The sequence below is a fragment of the Canis lupus genome, chromosome 8, assembly GCF_011100685.1.
Source record: "Canis lupus familiaris isolate Mischka breed German Shepherd chromosome 8, alternate assembly UU_Cfam_GSD_1.0, whole genome shotgun sequence".
NCBI lineage: Eukaryota > Metazoa > Chordata > Mammalia > Carnivora > Canidae > Canis > Canis lupus.
In genome coordinates, this window is record NC_049229.1 from 46,902,592 (window position 1) to 46,926,059 (window position 23,468).

Sequence of the window (23,468 nt, forward strand, 5' to 3'; positions counted from 1 at the left end):
AGGAGGAAGGGCCCAGGGGCCAGTACTTGCTTGGTGTGAGGATGTGATATTGAGGAAGAATGCGGGTTGGGGCTCAGCTCAGGGGTGAGTGGGGGTGGTGGCCTTCTGATACTGCAGGGAGGTGTGTTTGGCCGGGACCTGCCAGTGGTGGGTGTCCTGTGAGCCATGATGCTGGAGTTCCAAGGGAGGCATGTGACACGATGGCTAAGAACCAGTGGCCTGGAGTTAACAGCTAACCTGAGTTTAAATCTCTATTCCATTGCTGACCAACTCTGTGGCCCAGGTGAGCGTCTCACCTCTCAGTTTGCCCATCTGTACAATGGGGTTAGTAAGAGTGCTTTTCTTATGGTGAGTCACTTGGCACAGTGTCTGAACACACAGAGCTTGGGAAGCAAAAGGCTGGTAGTGGTGGACATGAGGCTGTGTGGGTTCCCCGGGCCAGGATTCTGGGGTGCCTCAGCCTGGCCCTTGTGCACAGGCAGGGAGGGTCCTCTTAGAGCCATGACACCCTCCTGGAAGAGGTGGCCCTGAGCCTGCCCCAGAGAGGCATTCATGTAGAGAGAAAGGTAGGAAACAAAGGATTTCAGGCCGGGCTGCATTGTAAAAGAAACAACCTTAATGGCTAGTTTTATAAAACAATCTATGTTCATTGTGGAAAATTTGGAGAAATTAGGAAAACAGCATATAGACAAATGAAACTGCCCTGATCCCATGCTTTAGTGGGATAAATTTTTTTTTTAAAGATTTTATTTATTTATTCATGAGAGACACACAGAGAGAGAGGCAGAGACACAGGCAGAGGGAGAAGCAGGCTCCATGCAGGGAGCCCAATGTGGGACTCGATCCTGGGACTCCAGGATCGCGCCCGGGGCTGAAGGCGGCGCTAAACCGCTGAGCCACTCAGGGATCCCGGGATAAATCTTTAGTGTACTTCTTTGTTAGGTGTGTGTGATTTTGTATGCACTTCCCCCCCACCGCCTTAAAGCCACTTGGTGTGTAAACATTTTCCAATTTCATTTGTCTGCAGAAGTCCACGATGGGGGAAAAGTTAGAATTTGGGAAGTTCCTAGGGTACCTGGGTAGCTCAGTCCATTAAGCATCTGACTCTAGATTTCAGCTCAGGTCTTGATCTCAGGGTCCCGAGTTCAAGCCAGGTGTTGGGCTCCATGCTGGGTGTGGAGCCTACTTGAAAAAAAAAAAAAAAGAATTACATTTAACGGCATACCTGGCTGGTCCAGTCTTGATCTTGGGGTTGTAAGTTTGAGTCCCCGCGCCCCCCCCCCATGGGTGGGTGTAGAGATTGCTTAAAATTTTTAAAAATTTAAATAATGTTTTATTTAACCCTAATAAATATTTTTTAACACGTGATTGGTATAAAAATTATGAGTAAGCTATTTTGCCTTCTTTTTTCACAAGATTAAAAAAAGAAATCTTCTGAATCCAATGTATCGTTCACATAGCATATCTTAATTCAGATGCAAAATTTCACTGGCATACTTGATCTATAATTAGATTTTTATAGAATGTGCAGTCAGAAAAGTAGATTCACACACCCAAGTTGTTCCAACCATACTGAAGCTCCAATAAATGAATCAAGTGTCAGTTTTTAAGCTTAAAATTAAATCCTAATTAGAATAAATGTAAAACACAGTTTTTCCATCACTCTGGTCACACTTCAATGTGTGTACTCAATGCTCCAAGTGAGGCCAGCAGGGGCACCAGAAGCCACCCTCAGCTGACATGTGGGGGTGGCGGCAGGAGGTCTGTCCAGGGGCTGGTGCTCTTAGGGCTGGGGATGGAAGGCTTGGCTGCAGATTAAATTTGTCTAATAGGCTCAGGGGAGCCACTGAAAGCTTTGGAGCTCAATAGTATCACCATGAAAGCTATTTAGGAGGACAGACGTGGCACCTGCCCGAGTGGAGGCAGTTGGAGCAGGAGCCTGGTGGGGAGCAGGCTGCAGAAATCCAAGTGCTGGCAAGAGCCATGAAAATGAAGGGCCAGGCACTTGCCCAGCAGAGCCTGATGCCCAGAGGGTGCTCGGGAAGGGGTGCTGGACTCCAAATCAAGCCTGAGAAGGTGGAAGAGGAGAGTCTCAGGAGAAGCTATGGGCGGGATGGGTTGGGCAGAAAGGTGCCTTTTAAAATGCGGCACCAGAGGGACAGCAGGCAGAAATTCCCAGGCTGGTTAGGGACTGTGCCCACAGTGCTGGAGGTGGCAGGTGTGCTTGAGATGGCTGGACTGGGGAGAGAATGTGCATCTGCCGCCGCCCAGGGTTTGGCCTGCGTGGGATAGGTGATGAAACGAAAACAAACATTTTACTGCATATCTACTAGACTTTTCCGACCCTAAATTATTTTTAAAATATTCCCTGGGGACTGGCAAGATATAGTCTAGAGGGAGATGGAATTTTCACTTCTTTTTTAAGATTTTATTTATTTGAGAGAGCGCATGAGAGAGCATGAGCCAAGGGGGCAGCAGAGGGAGAGGGAGAAGCAGGCTCCCTGCTGAGCAAGGAGCCCAATGGTGGGACTCAATCCCAGCACCCTGGAGTCTTGATCTGAGCTGAAGGCAGATGCTTAACTAACGGAGCCACCCCTCTCAGGCACCTCTTCCCTTATTTTATATAACTTTACTCATTATATAGTAGTATAGTGGAAATTTCCATTGTGGAAATTTTGAAATGCACTAACAAATAGAAGGAAGGGGACCCTTGCCCCTGCTCCTGTTCCCCCACGAAGTGCTCAGAACCATGAGCATTGGGGATATGTCCTGTTATGCATCATTACAAAAATTTCTGTTCCATATTTACTCAGTCTTTTGTATTTTTTTCTCCATTTTATGATGAAAAATCTTTTAAAATAACTTTGAAGTGGTTAAATATCATATACCATAAAATTCACGTATTCTAATGGTACAATTCATGATTTTTAGTAAGTTTACCAAGTTGGATAATAATATGGTAAAATTTTTTTTTGATATTTCTAAGCAGCTCCTAATCTAATTCCCCATGCTGGAAAGATAAGCCTGGTTATTTGTTTAATTCCAGTACAGTTAACATACAATATTATATTAGTTTCAGATGTACAATAGTGATTCAACAATTCTGTATTTAGTGCTCATCATGATAATGCACTTTTTTTTTAAGACTTATTTGAGGGAGCACAAGCATAGGAGGGCCAGAGGGAAGAGAGAATCTTTTTTATTATTATTATTATTTTTTATTCATGAGAGACACAGAGAGAGGGGCAGAGACATAGGCAGAGGAAGAAGCAGGCTTCCTACGAGGAGCCTGATGTGGGACTCGATCCCAGGGCCCCAGGATCACGACCTGAGCCAAAGGCAGATGCTCAACCACTGAGCCACCCAGATGCCCCAATAAGTGTACTCTTAATCCCCTTTATCCATCTCCCCATTTCCCCTCTGGTAACCATCAGTGTGTTCTCTCCAGTTAAGAATCTGGTCTTTCGTCTCTTTTTTCTGTTTTTGTTTCTTAAATTCCACATATGAATGGAATCATTCAGCATTTGTCTTTCTCTGACTTATTTTGCTTAGCACAATACCCTCTAGATCCATCTGTGTTGCAAATGGCAAGATTTCATTCATTTTGATGGCCGAGTGATATTCCAGTGTGTGTGTGTGTGTGTGTGTGTGTGTGTGTGTGTGTATCACTTTATCCATTCATTTATGGATAGGCTGCTTCCATATTTTGGCCATTGTAAATAATTCTGCTATAGACATAGAGGTGCATTTATATTTTTTGAATTAGTGTTTTCATATTTTTTGGGTAAATAGTGGAATTACTGTGTTACACGGTAATTCTACTTTTTTTTTTTTTTGGAAGATTTTATTTATTTACTCATGAGAGACACAAAGGGAGATAGAGACATAGGCAGAGGGAGAAGCAGGCTCCATGCAGGGAGCCTGAGGCGGGATTCCTTTTTAATTTTTTGAGAAAAGATAGCGAACAATTTTAAACATACAGAATAGTTGAAGAACTGCATGGTGAGCAGCTGTGTATCCACACCTAAACTCTAGAGTTACTATTTTGTTATATGTGCCTTTTCCATGATCTTCTTCTATCCCTTCATCTATCATTCAAATTGTGTGTGTAGGGATCCCTGGGTGGCGCAGCAGTTTGGCGCCTGCCTTTGGCCCAGGGCGCGATCCTGGAGACCCAGGATCGAATCCCACATCAGGCTCCCGGTGCATGGAGCCTGCCTCTCTCTCTCTCTCTGTGTGTGACTATCATAAATAAATTAAAAAAAAAAAAACAAATTGTGTGTGTATGTTTTAAACAATTCCGTTGTTTTTAATATTAATTTTTTTTATTGAGGTGCAGCTCATATTACATACAGTTAACCATGGTAAAGCATGCACTTTGGCATTGTGTACTCACAATGTTGTACAAACACCACATTTCATCACCCATAAAAGCACCCTGTACCCATTAACTGATTACTCCCCATTAACCCTACCCTCTTTCCCTGGTAGCCTGATGTGCTTTCTCTCTCTTTGGATTTGCATGTTCTGGATATATCGTGTGAAAGGAATAGTACAGGTTTGTGCCTGCCTTCTTTCACCCAGCAGAGCGTTTCTGAGGTTTATCCAGGCTGGCGCACTTTGTCCTTTTTATGGCTGTTAGTAATTATACAGGTTATACCACAATCTGCTTATTCATTCATCAGTGGATACGTGCTTGGGTTGTTTCCGGCTTCTGGCTATAATGAATACGCCTGCTAGAAACACCCACGTACAGGTTTCTGTGTGGACCTCTGTTTTCATTTCTCTTGCACGTATAACTGGAAGTGGAATTGCTGGGCTCTCTGATGGTTCTATGTTTAACTTTTGGAGGAATTGCTAAACTGTTTCCACAGTGGCTATGCCAATTTGCATTTCCATCTGCAAGGCATGAGGGTTCCTGTTCACCAACACTTATTATTTCAGGCTTTTTTATTAGAGTCCTTCTCGTGGGTATGAAGGCGTATCTCTCACTGTGGCTTTGATTTGTGTTTTGCTAATGATCGATGCTGCTGAGCATCCTTTCATGTGCTTATTGGCTATTTGTATATTTTCTTCGGAGAAATGTCTGTACATGTTCTTTGCCCATTTAAAAATTTTTATTTTTATTTAAGATTTTTAAGTGATATCTACACCCAACATGGGGCTGGAACTCATGACCCCAAGACCAAGAGTCACATGCTCCACGGACTGAGCCAGCCAGGTGCCCCACTTGGCTCATTTTTAAGTTGGATTGTTTGTCTTTTCATCAATTCAATCTAAAAGTAGCATTTTTTTTTTTTTTGGTTTTGTTTTATGTAGTTGGGATCAAACATAGATACTAATTTTATATCTGGCTTTTCTTTTTGCTGAACACATAACATTAGCTTTTTCTTTTTTCTTTTTTTCTTTTCTTTTTTTTTTTTTCCCCCTTTTAAAGATTTTATTTATTCATGAGAGACTGAGACACACAGAGAGAGAGGCAGAAGCAGGCTCCATGCAGGGAGCCCGATGTGGGACTCGATCCTGGATCCTGGGATCAGGCCCTGAGCCAAAGGCAGATGTCAACCACTGAGCCACCCAGGTGTCCCAACATTAGCTTTTTCTAAGTGACTAAAGACTCTTAAAACACGAGAAGGGTGTTTTATGAAATCACAGGTCTGCTCATTTTCACTTCTGCTGTCCTCAGTGGCTCAGGCCCTGCCTGAGCAGCGGGAGGGGAGCACATGGTGGTTAGGGTGGCCACTGCTCAGGCCTGACTGCCTGCTCCCTGCAGAAGTCCCCAGCATGCAGGATGTGCACACCAGCCCCAGGGATCCCTGGATGTCTTTGGGCCCTCAGGGGGCCCCTGCCTCAGGTAAGAAGCTCAATGGAAGCCCCCAACACAGAGCCCAGGAGATGGAGGTTCCAGGTGGGGCAAGTGGTTTAGGGGGGATGGAGAAGGCAGGTCTGGTGGACACAGAGGCAAGCAGCCAAGTGGATGGCTCATGTGTCTTTTGCTTCCTCTTCTTTCTAGATTCTAGACACCAGTGGTGGCTCCCCCAGGAGCAGCCCTCGGTCCAGGGGAACCCCAGAGGAGCCCAGGGCCTCCACCTGGCAGGCCCAGCTCCCGCTCTGCCGCAGTCCCCACACCAGAAGCCCCTGCAGTCTGGCTTGGCACCCCAAGACTGCAGACACAGCGCCTATGGGTGCTGTCCTGATGGCCACACCGCATCTCTTGGGCCGCAGTGGCAGGGCTGCCCTGGAGACTCATGTCAGCAGAGCAGGTATGGGCCTCTTCCTCTTTACCAGGTCAAAGAGGAAACGTGTGTGTGTGTGTGTGTGTGTGTGTGTGTGTGTGTGTGTGTGTGTAGGGGGGGCGGGGAGGTGGTATCCGATGGGCAGGGCAGTGACTGCAGAGGGGGGTGGGGCTGGGGTTTGCAGTGCTCAGGAATGGGACTCTGGAGGTGTCTCCCAGCTGCCCTCCTTCTGCAGTCTTGGGGACTCGGCTTCCTGTCGCTCATCTTCCTAATGCGCAGAGTGGGGGTAAAAATCTGGGCTCTCACTGTAGAAGTTAGCCTGTTGAGGTGTAGTCTGAGGCTCTGGGAAGGCACGTGGGATGTAATTCTAGCTTTTAGATCCAAACCAATCTGTCAGTCTCTCTGGGGCTGGGGTGCTGAGAGCCCAGACTTTGGGGCCAGCAGCCAGGGGGTGATTCCCAGCTCAGCCACTTACCAGCTGTGTGCTGGGGGATCAGGGCAAGTTACTTCTCTGATCTTGGCTTCCTCTGCTGAGATTTGGGAACCATGACAGCCCCTGGCTGTGGTTGCTGTGAGGATGGAGCAGTCCCATGGTGCCTGGCACAGGGAAGGTGCTCCGATATGTTCCTCCTTCACCTTCCTTCCCATCTCCTGGTTGATGGAGTTGAAGCACGCAACGGGTTCCATTGACACCTCTTCTGTCCCATCTCCCATCTCCTGTGATTTTGCAAAACCTTCCTGGGGACTTGGTATTTGGGCAGGCTCAGTGAACTTCCTCCTGGGGTTTATGGTGGGAGGGGTGAGTTGAGGACCTCATATGGGGGTATGGCTCTGCTTACTGTGTTACTGCTGTTTCTCTGGCAGCCATCGGGTGGTTGGTGGGTGCAGCAGAGACTCGGCGTGCAAAATAGTATGCCCCGTGTGCAGGGACACACTGTCTCCCACTCGGATCCTCAGTTGCTCAGCCCCCCAGCACAGGGAGCCTCAGAGCCTAGGTCCTGGAAGCTCAGGGGCCCTGGAAGGGTGGGGATCAGGGCTGGGTGGTGAAGAGACAGCTATGTGATGCCTGTCTAGGTACGGGTGCTGCCCTGATGGGGTGTCTGCGGCTGAGGGGCCCCATCAAGCTGGCTGTGCAGGGTCTTACAGCAGTGACAACACCAGGAGAAGGCCGGGGTCAAGAGCAGTGGCTTCCACAGTAAGTGTCTGGTTCACACGAGGGACAGAAATCCAGCCCCCGAGCCTGCTCAATGCTACTGTTACCCAGGCTCTCTGCAAGTTGGCCTTGGAGAAAGGAAGTCCCTGAAGCCTACAGGCCCACAGGGCTTCTGAGATGGGCCTGGGCTGGTGTGTGGGGGTGTATGTGTGCAGGGGCTTCATCTGACCTTTCCCTGGGGCTGGGGTTCTGCATCATGGGCTCCTAATTCAGTTCCTCCCTCTTCCTGTCCTCCTCCCCCAAGCCGCCTAGAGTCCCTGCCAAGAGCCAACTTCCCAACTCTGGGCTTCCTCCCCAGGCACCCAAGGCCCAACAGCCCCAGGCTCAGCAGAATGAGCCCAGTGAGTGTCGGGGCTCCCAGTTTGGCTGTTGCTATGATAATGTGGCCTCTGCTGCTGGCCCTCTTGGGGAAGGCTGTGTGGGCCAGCCCAACTATGGTGAGTAGGTACCCCTACATCCTTCCTGGTGAGGAGGCTGTGGTCCCACTTTGTCCCCATACCCCCACAGAGCCCCACCTGGAGCTTCCTACTAGCTCAGTGATTCATCCATTTCTTCAACAAATACTTACTGATCACTTACTAGGCGCTAGGTCAGAGAACAGTGCCATGTTGTTTTTGTTTCCAAGAGTCTGCACTCGAGACTGCCTGACTGCTTGTGGGACTTGGGGAGAGTTGTAGGCAGGGCCTCCCCAGAGAAGGAAGGCACATTGTCCTGCCCCCCCCCGCAGGGGGGTTGTCAGCCCCTTTCAGAGGCAGAGATGGAATGGTGGTCAGTGCAAGGATGGACAGGGGTGTCCGTACCGTGCCTGGGATGAGTCCTGGAGGGAGGTCATTGAGGCTGGAGCATGGACTGCATGGGTGGCACTGTCGGGGACTGAAAAGGCAGAGGGGCTGGTGGTCAGGGTCTGCAGGAGGCTGGGTCCCTGGACGGGCTTTAAGCAGGGGCCAGCTGCCATCACATCTGAACACAGAGAGATAGAGCAGGCTGTGCTGGGAGGAGGACTGTTGGAACAGGCAGGCTGGGGGCGGCTGGAGGTGGTTTGAGGCTGGCGAAGGGCCACTGGGCATCTTCACAGGTGTCCCTGGGAGCCGAGGGCTGGGTTCTTATCATGAACTAAGCATATCAAGGCCAAGCCCTTGGGCTGCTCCATGAGTGCTCTCTAGGGACCTGGGTCAGGCATGGGAGGGGTATAAGGGGGCCAGTCTGGTTGCTCATGGCCCTGACCTTCTGGGGGGCTCTAGTTCTGTGGGTGGAGGTGGATGGGCTGATTCGGAGGCTGCTATGGTCCCAGGCCAGGTAGGTCTGGGCAGTGAGCAGAGTCTGCCCCCAGGGCCAGGTCGGGAGCCTGGGCAGGGGAGTCGATGTGCTCCGCGAACTGGGAAGGGTCTGGCTTCCAAGTCCCAGGCTGAGGGCTGGGGGGCCCTTGCTGGCATGGCTCTGCCGGGCCACGTCCGCAGCTTGTTGATGTGCACCCTCCGTGTCCCCTCAGCCTACCCTGTGCGGTGCCTGCTGCCCAGCGCCCACGGCTCCTGCTCGGACTGGGCTGCCCGCTGGTACTTCGTCCCCTCTGTGGGCCGGTGTAACCGCTTCTGGTACGGCGGGTGCCACGGCAACGGCAATAACTTTGCCTCTGAGGAGGAGTGCGTGAGCAGCTGCCGGGGGCCGCAGCGTGGGCCCCGCAGACCGGAGCCCGGGGCCTCTGGCCAGAGCACCCACGGAGCCGGAGCCGGTGGCGGCGGGGGGCCTGGAGGCCGGCAAGAGGGCAGCTGGCACGGGACGGGGGCCGCGGTCCAGGCGAAGCCACTGCCGCCTTCTGGTGGCCTCTGGTGGCGCAACCAAGAGCCCGGGCCAAGGGAGGAGTCCCACAGCCAGGCCTTCGGAGAACGGCCCCGGGGCGGGGAGCTTGGGCCCAGCGCCCCTGGACTGGGCGGAGATGCGGGGGGACCAGCCGCGCCCTCCCACAGCTCTTCCTACAGGTGAGGCCTCCCTTCCCCGCGTCTGGGGTGGGGACCCCAGGCCAGCCGCTGTGCCTGTTGGAGCCACCCCCGCCCCCCGCCCCACGCAGGCCCTCCCTCTCCGTCCCTAACCTCAGGTCCTCAGCTGCTCCTGCCCGGAGGGCCTCATTTCTGTCCTCGCACACATGGGGAAGTTGGCTTTGGCGATGGGAGACTTGTCAGTAGATGGTGGTGCCATCTGGGTCAGACCTTGCCAGGTCCCCCCGAGGGCCTGTCTGCTTGGAAAAGCTTGCAGGTGTCAAGTCCTCCGACTTTGCCAAGCCTGTTTCTTGGCCTGTGAAATGGTGATATTCTTAGATTTACTGTGGGTCATATTAATGAGAACTTCGGGGAGGGTAAAAACAAAATAAATAAAACTTCAAATTCCAAAGGGGTCAAGCACATGGTCTAGTTCCCCAAGTGAGTCCCGGCCTCTCTGTGCCCTGGGCTTTGCGTCTATCCTGCTGCTGTCGCAGGACCAGGTTGAGGGAGCAACGTCCGAGGGCATGGTGGGGAGGATGGAGAGGGTGGATTCCTGAGGCCGTGGGCTTCTGGAGCGTGGCCTCCCAGGGGACCCTCTGACCCTGAAAGTGCCTGAGACAGGATGGGCACCAAGCCGTCTGTGGCCGGCACTGATAAAGGGAGAGTCCCTGGTCCTGGCAGGCGTCCCAGTAGTGCACGTCCTCACCCCCCCACTTCCCAGGATCAGCTTGGCAGGTCTGGAGCCGTCACTGGTGCAGGCAGCCCTGGGGCAGTTGGTGCAGCTCTTCTGCCAAGGTGGCACCTCCTTGGATCCCCACGCCAGGTGGCAGAAAGACGGGCAGCCCATCTCCTCCGACAGGTATGTGTGTGGCAGCCCACCCTCCAGTGGCAGCCCCGGGGGTCTCCGCTGGGACAAGAGGGCAGGGCTACAGTCCCCTCTGGTGGGACCCCTGGGGCCTGAGGTGGGCTGGGCTTATTGTCCTCAGGAGCCCAAAGCTCAGGCCTGTCACCTCCTCACTCAGGCACAAGCTGCAGCCTGATGGCTCCCTGATCATCAGTCCCCTGTGGGCAGAGGACGCTGGCACCTATAGCTGTGGCAGCAGCAGGCCAGGCCATGACTCTCAGAAGATCCAGCTTCATGTCACAGGTCTCTGCCCCCACCCCGCCCCCAGTGGCTGGGAGGGCCTGAGCAGGGTGCTCCCACACTGGAGGGGCCCTTCCTGGTGGCAGGCACCGTGTGCTCCAGTTGGGCTGAGGTGGAGGTCTTGCCCCTTGTGGCACTCATTTTTTCTACCCGCCCCTGGCCAGCCTCATGGCCCACCCTTCCTTCCACCCCATTGTCCCCACAGCTCACTCCTTCTCCTGGCCTCACGACAGGGGGTGATGTGGCCGTATTGTCTGAGGCTGAGCCAAGGCACTTCCCTCAGACCAGGGACCCAGCCCAGGGCCACAGTCCTCGGGACCCCAGCCTTGTGGAGGACATGGGGGGCCTAGGGGCCATCTCTTCCTTGCGGCCTCGGCCCATGACCAGGTAACAGCATGACTGCTTGTTCTCAGCCTACCCTATTTGGAGGGGGTCTCGGTGAAAGGGAGGGAGGGAGGGTGGGTGGGTCACAGGGTTCTGCCCAGTGAGGACAAGAGAAACATGGCTCCCTGAGCGTGGCCTCTTAGGAGGAAGGGGAAACTTCTTCCCCTCCCCAAACAGTTGAGGATGGTCAGGAGCTGAGGGGAAGGAAGCACACAGGAGCCAGAGGGCCTGAGGTGGCCTTGAACGATTCATAGAGGGGCTGCAGAGGGCTGCAGGGCCCAAGTCAAGGACCTAGGAGCAGATGTATGGGGCAGGGAGGTGACAGTCAAGATTCTGGGGTCATGGAGGCAGGCGGTGAGGAAGGTGAGAAAGCCGGAGGTGGCTTTCAGATTGGCTTTTAGTTATTGGTGGTCCTGACCAGAACAAAGCAGCTCTTCTAGGAAGCTGAATCTGGCTGCAGGAGAGAAGGGGGCCATGGGCTTGGGCAGAGGGCTCCCCTCATGGCTGTGGGGTGCTTGTCCTGCAGGCTGCTTCTGGACAAGAACCAACCTGGGGTGGTGGACGCCCAACCAGGCCAGCGGATCCAGTTGACCTGCCGTGCTGAGGGCTTCCCACCCCCAGCCATTGAGTGGCAGAGAGATGGGCAGCCCCTCTCTTCCCCCAGGTTTGTGTGCAGCTCCTCTCTTACCCCTCCTGTCCCACCTCCAGCCCCTCACCCTGTGCTGGCCTTGGGGAAGTAATGGGCCAGCTAGGAATAGGTGATGGCTGAGGGATGAAAGGGAGGCAGACCCATTTCTGGCTGTAATAATAACATTTATTGTACCTTGAACAAGCCTTGGAGGCTTGTTCTCCATCGTACAATCTGCAGAAGAGCCACGCTGAGGTAGATGCTTTTTTATCCCCATTTTACACACAGGAGCTTAACACCACACAGCATCTAAGTGGCAGAACCATGATTTGAACCTCCTGAATGAGTGTAGCAAGAACTAGAAACCCAGACCAGAATTATTTTGTATCTGGAAACTTGAAATGATTTTTTTTATTGCCAGGCTTAAAAGTCAGGCACCTCCAAGTAAACGAGAGTGTTGGCAGGAAGACCTCAGGGCCTAAGGTTAGACGGCCCTTTGCTCAGACCCCATTGAACAGTAGGGGCTGCTCAGGCCCTCCCCAAGGAAAGGAAGACCCTGCAAGCCCCCCCCTAAGGATGGAGCCACCTGACTGTCCTTTGTTCCTAGACATGAGCTACAGCCCGATGGCTCTCTGGTCATCAGCCACGTGGCTGTGGAGGATGCTGGCTTCTATGCCTGTGTTGCTTTCAGTGGGCAGAACCGAGCCCAGAGATGGGTCCAGCTCAGAGTTCTGGGTAAGGTGGCAGCCCTGAGCAGAAGGCTTAGTGGGGTTCATGGCCTCGGAGGTCAGATGGCACAGGCAGGGCAGGGTTGGCGAGTGGCTGATGGTGCTTCCTCCTTGGGCCTAGGGGAGCTGACCATCACAGAGCTGCCTTCTACTATGATGGTGCCAGAGGGTGACACGGCCAGGCTGCTGTGTGTGGTGACAGGAGAAAGTGTAAACATCAGATGGTCCAGGTAAGGTGCTCTCCACACAGGTCTGGCCTTCAGACCCTTCCACCTGAGGCTGTACAGGCCAGAGAGGTGGCCCGCCTTTCTGCAGGGATATTGCGGCTCCCATCCTTCATTCTTCAGCCCCTGCCTCCAGGGGAAGGGGCTCCAGCACCCCCTTCCCTATACCACGAGGCCCCATAGGACTGCTCTCTGTTGGTTGGGCTACGCCAGTTTCTCAACAGCACTATTGACATTTCAGACTGGATAATTTTGGTTGTTGGGGCTGTCCTGTGTGTTCTAGGATGTTTAGTGGCATCCAGACCATCTACCCACTAGATGCCAGTAGGACTCCCTCCCAAGTCATGACAATTGACAATATATGGAGACGCTTTTTAATGTGCCCTGGGTGGTACGATCTCCCCCTGGGGTTGGGAACCACTGGGCTATACTCAGCTTTGGGGACTTCAGTGGTCTTTTATCCCAGATCAGTTGCTCTTTTATTAATTCATTCTTTCAGCATTTTTTTGCCTCCTTCCTCCTTGCCATGTGTCAGGAATAGCCTAGGCTCTGGGGATCTTGGTGTGATCTGAGCCGCCCAGATAGTCCCAGGCAGGAGATAGCCCAGTGTCCCCTGCGTTCAGTGCTATCTGTGCAAAGAGAACTGAGGCTGCCTCCTATCTGGGACAATCAAGGAAGGGGTGGCCATATATGAAGGCAGAGGAGGGGAAGGATGTTCTTGACCAAGTCTCAAAGGTGAGTATTGGAGATGTTAGGGAAGGGGCCTGTGCTCACAGGAGGGAGGTGATGGGGCTGTGACGCCAGGGGAGGGCGGCCAGAAGTCTCTGTAGGCTTCTCAGCAGCTGCGCTCCATGCATCCCTGATCAGGTCCGACCTCTGATGATTCTAGCAGGCCTGTATCTTTAACTTTGCCTCTCCTTGATCTTCCCAGCGGCAGATGTGCCCAGAACTCCTCTTGTCAAAGCAAAACATAGAAGACACCCTCCTCTGACCCTGCATGGCCCTGCAAACTCTGGCCTCACATGGCATCTCCCCCTCATGGCTGTTCATAGTGGTTGTCTCCACCTGTCCACCTCCCTACTCACAGTTCAGCCCTAGCAGAGGGGTGCACATCCACCCCGCTCCAGGGATACTGCCTGGCTCCTAAATCCTCTGGACCTATCTCAGTCCCCACACAATCTGCAGTGTTCTTCCACTGACCACTTGCATCTCCTGACATGCTCCCTCAGCTCCAGGAAACTATGGCCTTCTACTGTTCTTCCTCTTTCTCTGGCTGCTTCTGTTTTCCTGGCTGGCTCATCATCTCACACCAAACCCTCAGAGGCTGGTGCACCTCAGAGTCTGTCTTTGGTCCTTGGCTAGTCCAGCTTCGCCTTGGGTAACCTCGTTGGCATGCGATTTCCAGAACCATCCAGTGCTGCTACATTATCTGGGTCTAGACCTCAAATCCAACACCTCCTGGTATCTCATGGGCACCCAAGATGCAAAATGGTGTTAAAAGAACATTCACCATTTGGCCATCTTCCTGCTCTGGATCTCTGCATGGTGGAGGGGCACCACTATTACCCAGTAACCCAAGTGAGGAACCTCTGTCCTTTATTTCTTCTCCTCCCGCCTTGCACACCTGACCCTCATCCATGTGTGCCCTTCTGCGGGAGCCACTCTCCTGCCTTCTGCTTTCAGGCTGTCCTCGCCCATCAGTGAACTTTTCCAAGGGCACATACTTTGTCCTGCTTAGCTCACCACCCCTCTGTTCACTCCAGGGTCCAGGCCAAACTCCTGTCTAGGCTGTGTCCACTTCCCTCCCTGCTCTCACCATGGCCTACTGTTGAGCTTGCAAGTCCCTTTGTTCTCCCTTTCACCAGCCAGCCGCTCCTCCTTGTCCTCCAGTCAGGTCTCAGCTAGGTCTTCCTCAGGGAAGGCGCTCATCAACATCCTTAATACCCTCAACACCATACCCCACCCCAGTGCCCTCAAGGCAGGGAGCGCTTATGTCCTTCACCTAAGCAGAGGGCCTGGCTTCTCACGGTTGCTTAAACGATCTTTGTTGATGGAAGGCAAGAGCAGGGTTCCTTTGTGGATAAGAGGCAAATTCACAATAACTTAGGTCAGTGTGCTTAGTTGGGGTGAGTTCACCTTACTTCTGAGTTATTTTGCTCTGATAATGTTTTTTTTTTGTTTTTTTTTTTTTGTCATCCTGACCCATATCTTTGAGGTGAGGGTCATCTGTTTGCCCACAGTGGTGACCTCCTCCTTTGGTCTCCTGGGCCCCTGAAGACCAGAGGCCTTGGATGGTTCTTCCAGCGTCCTCTCCCCTCCAGGAACGGGCTGCCAGTGCGGGCTGATGGGCATCGTGTTCACCAGTCCCCAGATGGCACACTGCTGATCCATAACCTGCGGGCCGGAGACGAGGGTTCCTACACATGTAGTGCCTACCGTGGAAGCCAGGCTGTCAGCCGCAGCACCGAGGTGAAGGTGGTCCCGCCGGGTAAGAGGCCCACTCCAGGGACTTGGCTTGTTTCTCAGAGCTGGGTTTTTGCTGCGCTGGACAGGGGAGTGCAGGGTCTGTGGTTCAAGGGACTCCAGTCTGAGTCCTGAATCACTCTGCCTATTCCTGGTAGTGTCACCTGTGGCAAGGGGCTCAACCTTCCTGAGCCTCTCTCTCTGCTTGCACATGCAGCTGGGCTACTCCACACCTTGAGAGGGCTGTGGTGAGGGTGAAGGAGATCGTGCTGATGATGGGCATCTGGTAACAGCTTGATAGGTGATGTCAAATATCATTTAGGCTTACTGATTTTGAGAAATAGGATGGACTGGAATTTCAGTATAATACTTAAGGCAGGACCATTAAATTTGTCCATTCTAACCAGGGTGGCAAAATATGGTCCTATGATTGAAAAGTGTCTTTATGGCCCCTTTGACCATATAAACCCAGAAAGGAAAGAGTAGGGATTAGTATCACCAGCTTACAAATGGGACAGAATCCAGAAACCTTCCGTGATGTTTCCACAAGTCACAGCAATTTAGGTGCTAAGCTGGGTCTAGACCCTACTCCTCATATTTAATATTTTTTTCCTTAAATGATTATACCTTAACTGGACAGAATTTTACCTGCATTAGTCAGTAGTTTGATAATTTATGTTTTCCAGCTCTTGCTCGGAGTTATATTTCAGTGACCCTAAGTACCATATTGTAAAATAGTTTCATACCACTAAGAGAAATATGCTGCTATATCTGTTCAATAACACCATCTTAAAGTGTGAAAATCAGCATTATCTCAGAATCAGTAAGACAGACTGTGGTTTAACGTTGGATTCACAAGACCTCTGTATTCACTTCAGCCAGAGGGCAAGGGGGAGAGGAAGACCTGCCCTGCCCTATGCCCAGCCTGCCCTTCCATGTGTCCTTGATCTGGGCTGAGCAGCCGATTCTCATGAGGCCTGAAACAGACTTATGGGGGAGGGCACCAGGACCCTTCCTGGGCTGTTCACAACAGTCAGGGCTGCAGCACCACACCAGGAGCACTGTTATAACAAAGGGTATTGGGCCTGGCTGCCTCCTGCCTACTATGCTTAAGATGGGAACTTGCCAGCCAGCGCTAGAGGCTGATGCTCCGGGATGGAAATGTTGCTTAGTGAATCCGACTGACACGGAGGCTTCCAGTTTCTGAGCTCCTTAGGACAGCCACTGGGACTCGAGTCCCCAGGGCTCACCTCAGTGCTTGACATCATGAGGTGCTCAGGCTTGGTGACTTGAGTGCATTGTGTGCATGAAGGCATTACCTTCGCAAAAGCTCTATATTGCAGGGGCCATTTTTTGCCTCCATCATGGCCAGCAAATGGATCTTTTGTCTATGTACCAACCAAACTTAACAAGACTTGAGACAAACCAGAATGTGGATTTATGTGAGAAAGAGAGTGAGCTGTCAGAGGACCCAGGTGTTCTTGTTTGTGACTAGTTGCAGACATGTCTACATGGGAAGCCAAATTATAATCAGAAACTTGTTTGATGGCTAAGTGTGTGGGGCTCCTACTGATGTGTGGTCTCAAGCTGAAATGGTCTGACATAACCTGCCTCCTGAACAGGACACATATGGTGGGAGTCATTCATCCTGCCCTCTGCTGGATGAATACTGTTAATCTTCGATATTTTGTGCGCACCTCTCTTGACTAGAGCAGTTTCTCTCCTCTCTTTGTATTCATTCTATTGATTAGGCTGCAGACTTCTGCTCTCACCAATTATGCTTTTTGTAGGGTTTCAGTGCTTGAGGCTGCCTCACTTTGCCCTGCTGGTGATCTGATGGCATACTGGCATTAGCGTCAGGGTAAAGGGGCCTGGAGTTAGTCATGCTCTGGTGTAAGGGACATACTTCTGTTGAGGACCTCCCAACCTTCTTGCCTAAAAGACTGGGGTGAGAAACAGAAAATACTGCGGGGATAAAACACAGGGGCTCGCTTTTTTTTGGGGAGGGGGGGCCTCGCTTTTTTGAATGAGAGGGAATGAGGCTACGGAGCAAAACACAGTTTAGCCATGGTCAGTGTGTGCCCAACATGCTGCTCCCATCTCCATTTCAGGTGAAGAAACACAGGCACAGAGCTTAAATAACATGCCCAAAGTCACCCAGCTGGGAAGGAAGAGAGCCAAGACTGAGCCCAGGCAGTCTGGCTCCAGAGCTGGTGTACAACTTAACCACCATGCTCAGCCCTATGACACCTTGATTTTTTTAAAAAAAATTATGTATAATTGGCTTGCTATTTATGAAAATGTAGGTACAACTAACCCTTGAGCAATGCAGGGATTAGTGGTGCCAACCCTCTGTGCAAAGACCCAAATGTAACTGACTCCCCAAAACCTTTAGGAATAGCCGGTTGATTAAAGCCCTACTGATAACATAGTTAGCATATATTGTTTATGTATTATATACTGTGTTCTTACGGCAAAGTAAGCTAGACAAAATGTTAAGAAAGTCATAAGGAGGGGACGCCTGGGTGGCTTCAGTGGTTGAGTGTCAGCCTTTGGCTCAGGGCGTGACCCTGGAACCCTAGGATCGAGTCCCACATTGGGCTCCTTGTGGGGAGCCTGCTTCTCTCTCTGCCTCTCTCTCATGAATAAATGAATAAAATCTCTTTTAAAAAATCATAAGGAATTTAAGATTTAAAAAAAATCATAAGGAAAATACATTTATAGTACAGTATTTAGTGAAAAAAATCACATGGATTCTTGCAATTCAAATCCCTATTGTTCAAGGGTAAGCTGCAGTTATCCTGATCTCCCAAACCCATATATAGAGTCATTCCCTACTCAGGTATCGTCTTTTAGTTGTATTTTGGGAGGAAGCAGGGGGAAAGGAGAGGAAGACAAGCCCCATGAGGTCTGACTTTAGGGAAGGTGTTATTCAGGCCTAAGCCAAGGTAAGCCAGAAAAGGCCCTTCCAGAAAGAAAAGGAAAGTTAACTAGATGATACCACTTGCACTCCTAAGATGAGGCAGTGGCATGAAACACTCACAGGGATTTTTTTTACATCTCTACACCCACTGTGGGGCTCAAACTGCCAAACCTCAGTTTGAGAGTCACTTGCTCTACCAAGCGAGCCAGCCAGGTGCCCCTCTCAATGGCGAAGTTACCGAAGCTCCCAGCACAGAGGGGGCAGCAGCCAGCATTTTGTGCTTATTGCAGTGTTAGAGCCATAGCTCATAACACTAATCACCTCCTAACACACATAACTTCCTAATCACCTTGCCTAATGCTTGCTTGCTCTGGGAAAATTGGGAAGATGGGAACTAAGTGACTGAGATAAACTGCAGTCATTGAAGGCACAAAACTTTTTTCCTTTTTAATTAAAGATTTTTATTTATTCATTCATGAGAGGCACAGAGAGCAAGGAGCAGAGACATAGGGAGAGGGAGAAGCAGGATCCCTGCAGGGAGCCTGATGTGGGACTTGATCCTGGGACTGCTGGATCACGCCCTGAGCCAAAGGCAGATGCTTAACCACCAGGTACCCTAGCACAAAATTTTTGAGATTGGAGGAAATCGGCAGTGAGAGAGAACCAGGACAGCTCTAGCCAACTCAATATTTTACTTAGGGCTGATCCCACACCATCCCTTCTCCATCCAGGGGCTAAGGCAATTGCCAGCTCTTCAGGTCACAATAGCAAGGGTTGGGAGTCAGCTTCAAGAGCTGTGGAATCATGCCGTCAGCCACTCCTTGAGTCTGGGCTGAGGCCCACTGCATGCCCAGATGAGGCCCACAGTGGGGGTGGGGTATACACACAGGGGTTAAAAGAAGGGTATAGAGTAACTGTACTTTTGGGGAATCTGGAACTTCTAGTGTTGTTTTCCTCTTAAGGCAGAGAAAGGGTAGGTGGGACTTTTCAGTGCACAGAGCTTCCTTACCCTTTTTGTCTCCCTGTTGTTTCTGCAGCACTGCAGGCCCAACCCAGGGACCTCAGAAGGGAGTGTGTGGATCAGCCTGAGCTGGCCAACTGTGATTTGATCCTGCAAGCCCAGCTCTGTGGCAATGAGTATTACTCTAGCTTCTGCTGTGCAAGCTGCTCTCACTTCCAGCCTCACGTTCAGCCCATCTGGCAGCAGGGATGAAGGCTAGCTCCAGCCCTGGTCCTGAAACAACTCTCCGTCTATGGTCTCTGGCTAGCAAAGGATCTGTCGTCTGGAGAATGGACCCTTTGAGCCCACTGCACCTCACCACCTCTCCCCCTAACATTTTAGGCAGCTGTCAAGATGAATCTGCTTGAAGAAGGACACCCTTATGGCTTCCCTCTATAATCTGTTATACAGGATCAGTTCACTGTGTTCTAAAACAAGCTACTAGGGTTCTCACTTCATTTAAACTGGGTCGGGAGCTGTGTAATGGTTTTAAAATTAACATGTATCTCACATGGGACACACTAATTCCTGCCGTGTCAGGCAATTTGTCTTTGCTAGAACTCCCATCTCATCCAGGGTCAAACAATGGTCCATAGCTCTAGTCAACCTCACCCTTTCAGGTAGTATAGCAGTCAGCTTCAACTCTCATCTGTATGTACAGAGCTCTTGCTAAAGTGGAATAGGATACATAAGGCCCAGTACAGGATGTGGGATGAAGAAGCAGCAGCTGGTCACATGAGCATGACAGAACTAGGAGAGCTCCTTATTTTCATCAGGTAGCTGGTGCCTGAATCCCTCATCCTGAGGCCACCATGCAGAGCCTGCTTACGAGGATCACCTGATAAGCTGACATACCTGCTATGTACACTGACCAGCTGGGGGCCTCTCTTCCCCAAGCAGGAACCTGTGAGGCAAAACATTTGCTGCCAGCTAAAAACCAGACAATTAAAAACAGGCATCAGCAGGGTAGGGGAGCAATGGTTTCAGTAGTGGTTTGAGTTGGAAGAAGTCCTCCTCCATCTCTCAGAACCTCCAGATCCTCGCTTCTAAACAAGAGGTATGGATTCAATGAGCTTCCAGGTCCCTTTCCCCTTTAACCTTCTGCATCTAGAGGACTGACTGGGCCTGTGACAGATCAATTTGGGACACAGGAGACAGGCATTACAGGGAAAGCTGACTTTCATTACTAGCACACTGGCTGGAAAAGAGACACACTGCATCATGGTTGAGTGATACTTCTTGGTCTACCTCTTATTCAACACAGGAAACCTGGGTTAGCAGCAGAGGTATTTTTTTCTTTCTGTTTAAAAAAATGACAGAGGAGGATCCCCTTTCATTTACCATGGCTGGTTTTGCTATACCAGCAAACTAAGGGCTACTTTCTTGGACTCCCCAGTTCTCCCCAATTGGCAACATCATTCATGAGGTAAGTTTGAGGTTAGCTAGCTCTTCTCAGAACTAGTCAGAGAATAGAGGGAAAAGGAACACTTAAGCTAGACCAGTGGTTCTCAACCCTCTCCCATACTGGAAGTTTTTTTAAGAAAAAACAACCAGCACCCCCCCCCCCCTTTGATTTAATCAGTCTGGTTTATGGACTGGCAGGAGAATTTTGAAAGCTCCCCAGGTGATTCTAGTATGTATCCAAGGCTGAGACTCACTGCTCCAGCAGGGCCTTTCAGAAGGTGAAGCTTGTTCCAGGGTGTTTTCTGATTATGAGGCTGGGGGTGCGGAGGGATAGGACTGAGATTCTGTACCTCTACTCCGCTCCTAGGTGCAGTCCATGCTCCTGTTCCAGACCACACTTTGAGCAACCAGAAACTGACATCAGAGATATACTTAGGTTCAACCAAAGCCTAAAGTATAAATACAAATGTGAATTTTAAGAATATACCAGTCCCAATGGGCAAAATATATGAAGGGGATTAATCCAGTGGTACAATCTCCCAGTTATAAGTCACGGAGATGAAAAGTATAACATAGGGAAAATAGTCAATAATATTGTAACAACATGTATGGTGACAAATGGTGACCACACGGTGGTGAGCACTGTGTAATGTATAGAATTGCTTGATCAATATATTGTACACCTGAAACTATAACACTGTATGCCAATTCTACTTCAATAAAAAAAAGAATATATTAGTCCCAATAAAAGACTTTCTAGCCACCAAACCAGAGTTCTGTAGTAGCAGCAGAATGGAGCAGACTAAAAAGAACGAAGACACATTTGCTAATAAAGGGGAAAGACCAGCCCTCCAAGGGCAAAAGCTTCTACCACGAACATTTATTTTTGTTAAAGCAGATTATAAATTCTCATCAGTACAAATATATATAACTTACATTTGATTGTAAGGCCAACGTTCAAAAGTAAAAATGAGATGGGATCTCCCGTTGTTGCCAGAGGTCAAGTGGCTGCAACTGGCAACAGGATGTTCTGCTCACCACAGTGGGGAGACAGATGGACACACAGCTAATAAAACTAGAATCTCCATCCCCACAAAACTTGTGAGAACAAAACCTAAAGGACAAAATAAAACCCACCAAGACCCACACGACAAACCAACACAGTAACCTGTGCTCCCGTCGATGGATATGATTGTGTCATTGTCACCTTAGTGTTAAAACAGAGGATTAACATGAACAGCAGTATATGAAAATTCATATTCTCTATAGAGTGTATTTAGATGGATTCTATTAAAATAAAGACAATAGAATTTCATCACAGGTTTAAAACCAGGACAATACTGCTCTTTCATTTTCTTTAAAACTACAACCTAGTGACTGTATTGGTCATATGCATGATTGTTGCTGCAATGTGCTACTTACAATGAATGATACCAAATAAGCTAGGGATCCCATCTACAACTCCCAACCTTTCCTCTCTCCAACTCAATAGGCATCACTGATAAATCAATCTTATGTACAATTTCTTACAGCTAACCCTTTTACCTTTGGCAAGATTACTTACAACTCATACAAGTTTTTAATATTGAGAACTATTTAAAATATTCTAAATGCATAAAAATAAAGATTTTGGCTTTTTTTGATATATATTTATAATATTTATTCTTACTCAAAGTGGAAGCTCAACTTTACCCCTAAAATATAGCTCTGTTGGGCTGCTGATGTGCCCTCCCGGGAATTCTGGTGGCATAGCCTGCCTCTTGTCCCCAGCCCAAGCACAGGCCACCATGCTCTTGATCTCTAAGACAGGCCAGTATTGAGAGGCGCCAGGTGAATGGCCTGTAAAACAAAGGGAGATTGTTTTGCTTCCCGTTGTGTTTTATATTCCAGTAAATGTGCTTTGAATAGATTCCTGTTCAGATACTTCTGCCTCTCTGTTGCCAGAGATTTGTAAGAGGCCGAGGGAGGAAGGGGGCAGAGGGCAACATTTCTCTGACTTCTTTAGCCTAACTGCAAAGACAACTCTTCTCTAGGAATGTTTTTTCCGATTTTTTAAAAAATCACCTCTCATAGCACTCTGTGCCTGGACACGCTCCTTGGGACCTTTGAGATTAGTGAAAAGTATACTGATTGGGAACACAAAGTTCCCTTGCTCCTTTGACCTCTGCCCTTGCCCTTGCCTAAGTACAGACAAAATACATAAGCCATAGAGACTGCCTAAAGTTCAATTTCAAATGTCTTCTGTAAGTCACTGGAGAAAGGGTTGGTGGGAGAGGGATTAGTACGCTGCTTGGACTTGCTTTCTAATGCAGCCCACTGGGCTTCAAAAGGATCCACTGGGAAGGTGCCTGCAGGAACCTCTGTGTGCTTATCTCCTGAGGCCAACCTGCCATCGTCTACACCATTGAAAGCTGCAGAACCGTTGAGGTGCTGAGCAGGCGGCTTAAAGAAGGGACTGGCAGTAGCACTGCCTGTCTCATACTGAGGGAATGTCTGCTGCTTGACCAGGCTGGGAGACTGATGGGGGTGGGCGGCCTGGGGCTGGCTGGCCTGAGGGTGGCCTGCAGTGCCAAACACATTGGCTACCATCTGGGAGGGAGTGATGCCCACTACAGGCACATTAGGGGCTGGATAGGGCAGCCCATTGGCCACAGGATAGGACTGGGTAGGGACAAAGGCTGGCTGCAGAGGTGGGACCACACCCACTGGCACAGGCTGAGAGGTAAGGAATGCATTCCCTTGGAAAGGCGGCGCTGGTTGGGTAATGGCAGTGGGTGGAGGAGGCTGGAGAACTGGCTGCAGAGGAACAGATGAGGCCTGGGGCTGCTGGGCCCGGACACTCTTGGACACCTCTTCTAACCAGCGGTCAGCCTCAGAGGGAGTGCGTCTGTGACCAGCCTGGAAGAGACCTGGAGATGCAGCACCAGAAGACTGACCCCACTCAGTCCCTGGGAACGAAAAAGATGGAGAGACACAAAAGAATCAGTCTTTAGGGGCTTCTTTCCTTACCTGATAACCTTGTTACAGGTTATGTAACTTGAATGATCCTAATATGTGGAACAAGTTCCCCTAATGGGATACTCTGTGGTTCTGGCAGGTGGGAGAAAAGTCTCTATTACCAATCGAGGAGGTTTTGTTTTAGGAC

At 50.3% G+C, this 23,468-nt stretch overlaps 2 protein-coding genes across 28 annotated transcripts in view; one reads left to right on the forward strand and one right to left on the reverse strand.

Moving 5' to 3' along the window:
• PAPLN (papilin, proteoglycan like sulfated glycoprotein) overlaps positions 1 to 21,091 on the forward strand; it is a 34,641-nt gene extending 13,550 nt beyond the window's left edge. For 7 of the 13 annotated variants that reach the window (XM_038545184.1, XM_038545187.1, XM_038545182.1 and 4 more), the window contains 13 exons: positions 5,687 to 5,854; positions 6,014 to 6,263; positions 7,311 to 7,431; positions 7,748 to 7,886; positions 8,939 to 9,425; positions 10,147 to 10,284; positions 10,448 to 10,572; positions 10,803 to 10,956; positions 11,480 to 11,617; positions 12,189 to 12,316; positions 12,431 to 12,539; positions 14,855 to 15,021; positions 18,957 to 19,324. In XM_038545184.1, coding sequence (XP_038401112.1) covers positions 5,687 to 5,854; positions 6,014 to 6,263; positions 7,311 to 7,431; positions 7,748 to 7,886; positions 8,939 to 9,425; positions 10,147 to 10,284; positions 10,448 to 10,572; positions 10,803 to 10,956; positions 11,480 to 11,617; positions 12,189 to 12,316; positions 12,431 to 12,539; positions 14,855 to 15,021; positions 18,957 to 19,132 — 2,300 coding nt within the window. In that variant the 3' untranslated portion in view covers positions 19,133 to 19,324. Of the gene's footprint in view, positions 1 to 5,686; positions 5,855 to 6,013; positions 6,264 to 7,310; positions 7,432 to 7,747; positions 7,887 to 8,938; positions 9,426 to 10,146; positions 10,285 to 10,447; positions 10,573 to 10,774; positions 10,957 to 11,479; positions 11,618 to 12,188; positions 12,317 to 12,430; positions 12,540 to 14,854; positions 15,022 to 18,956 lie in introns of those variants that run through there. The other 6 variants (XM_038545188.1, XM_038545183.1, XM_038545186.1 and 3 more) reach the window with 4 other exon arrangements.
• Positions 21,092 to 21,173: 82 nt separating this feature from the next.
• Positions 21,174 to 23,468, reverse strand: part of NUMB (NUMB endocytic adaptor protein) — a 162,616-nt gene continuing 160,321 nt past the window's right edge. For all 15 annotated transcript variants that reach the window (XM_038545196.1, XM_038545209.1, XM_038545205.1 and 12 more), the window contains one exon: positions 21,174 to 23,271. In XM_038545196.1, coding sequence (XP_038401124.1) covers positions 22,541 to 23,271 — 731 coding nt within the window. In that variant the 3' untranslated portion in view covers positions 21,174 to 22,540. The remainder of the gene's footprint in view (positions 23,272 to 23,468) is intronic.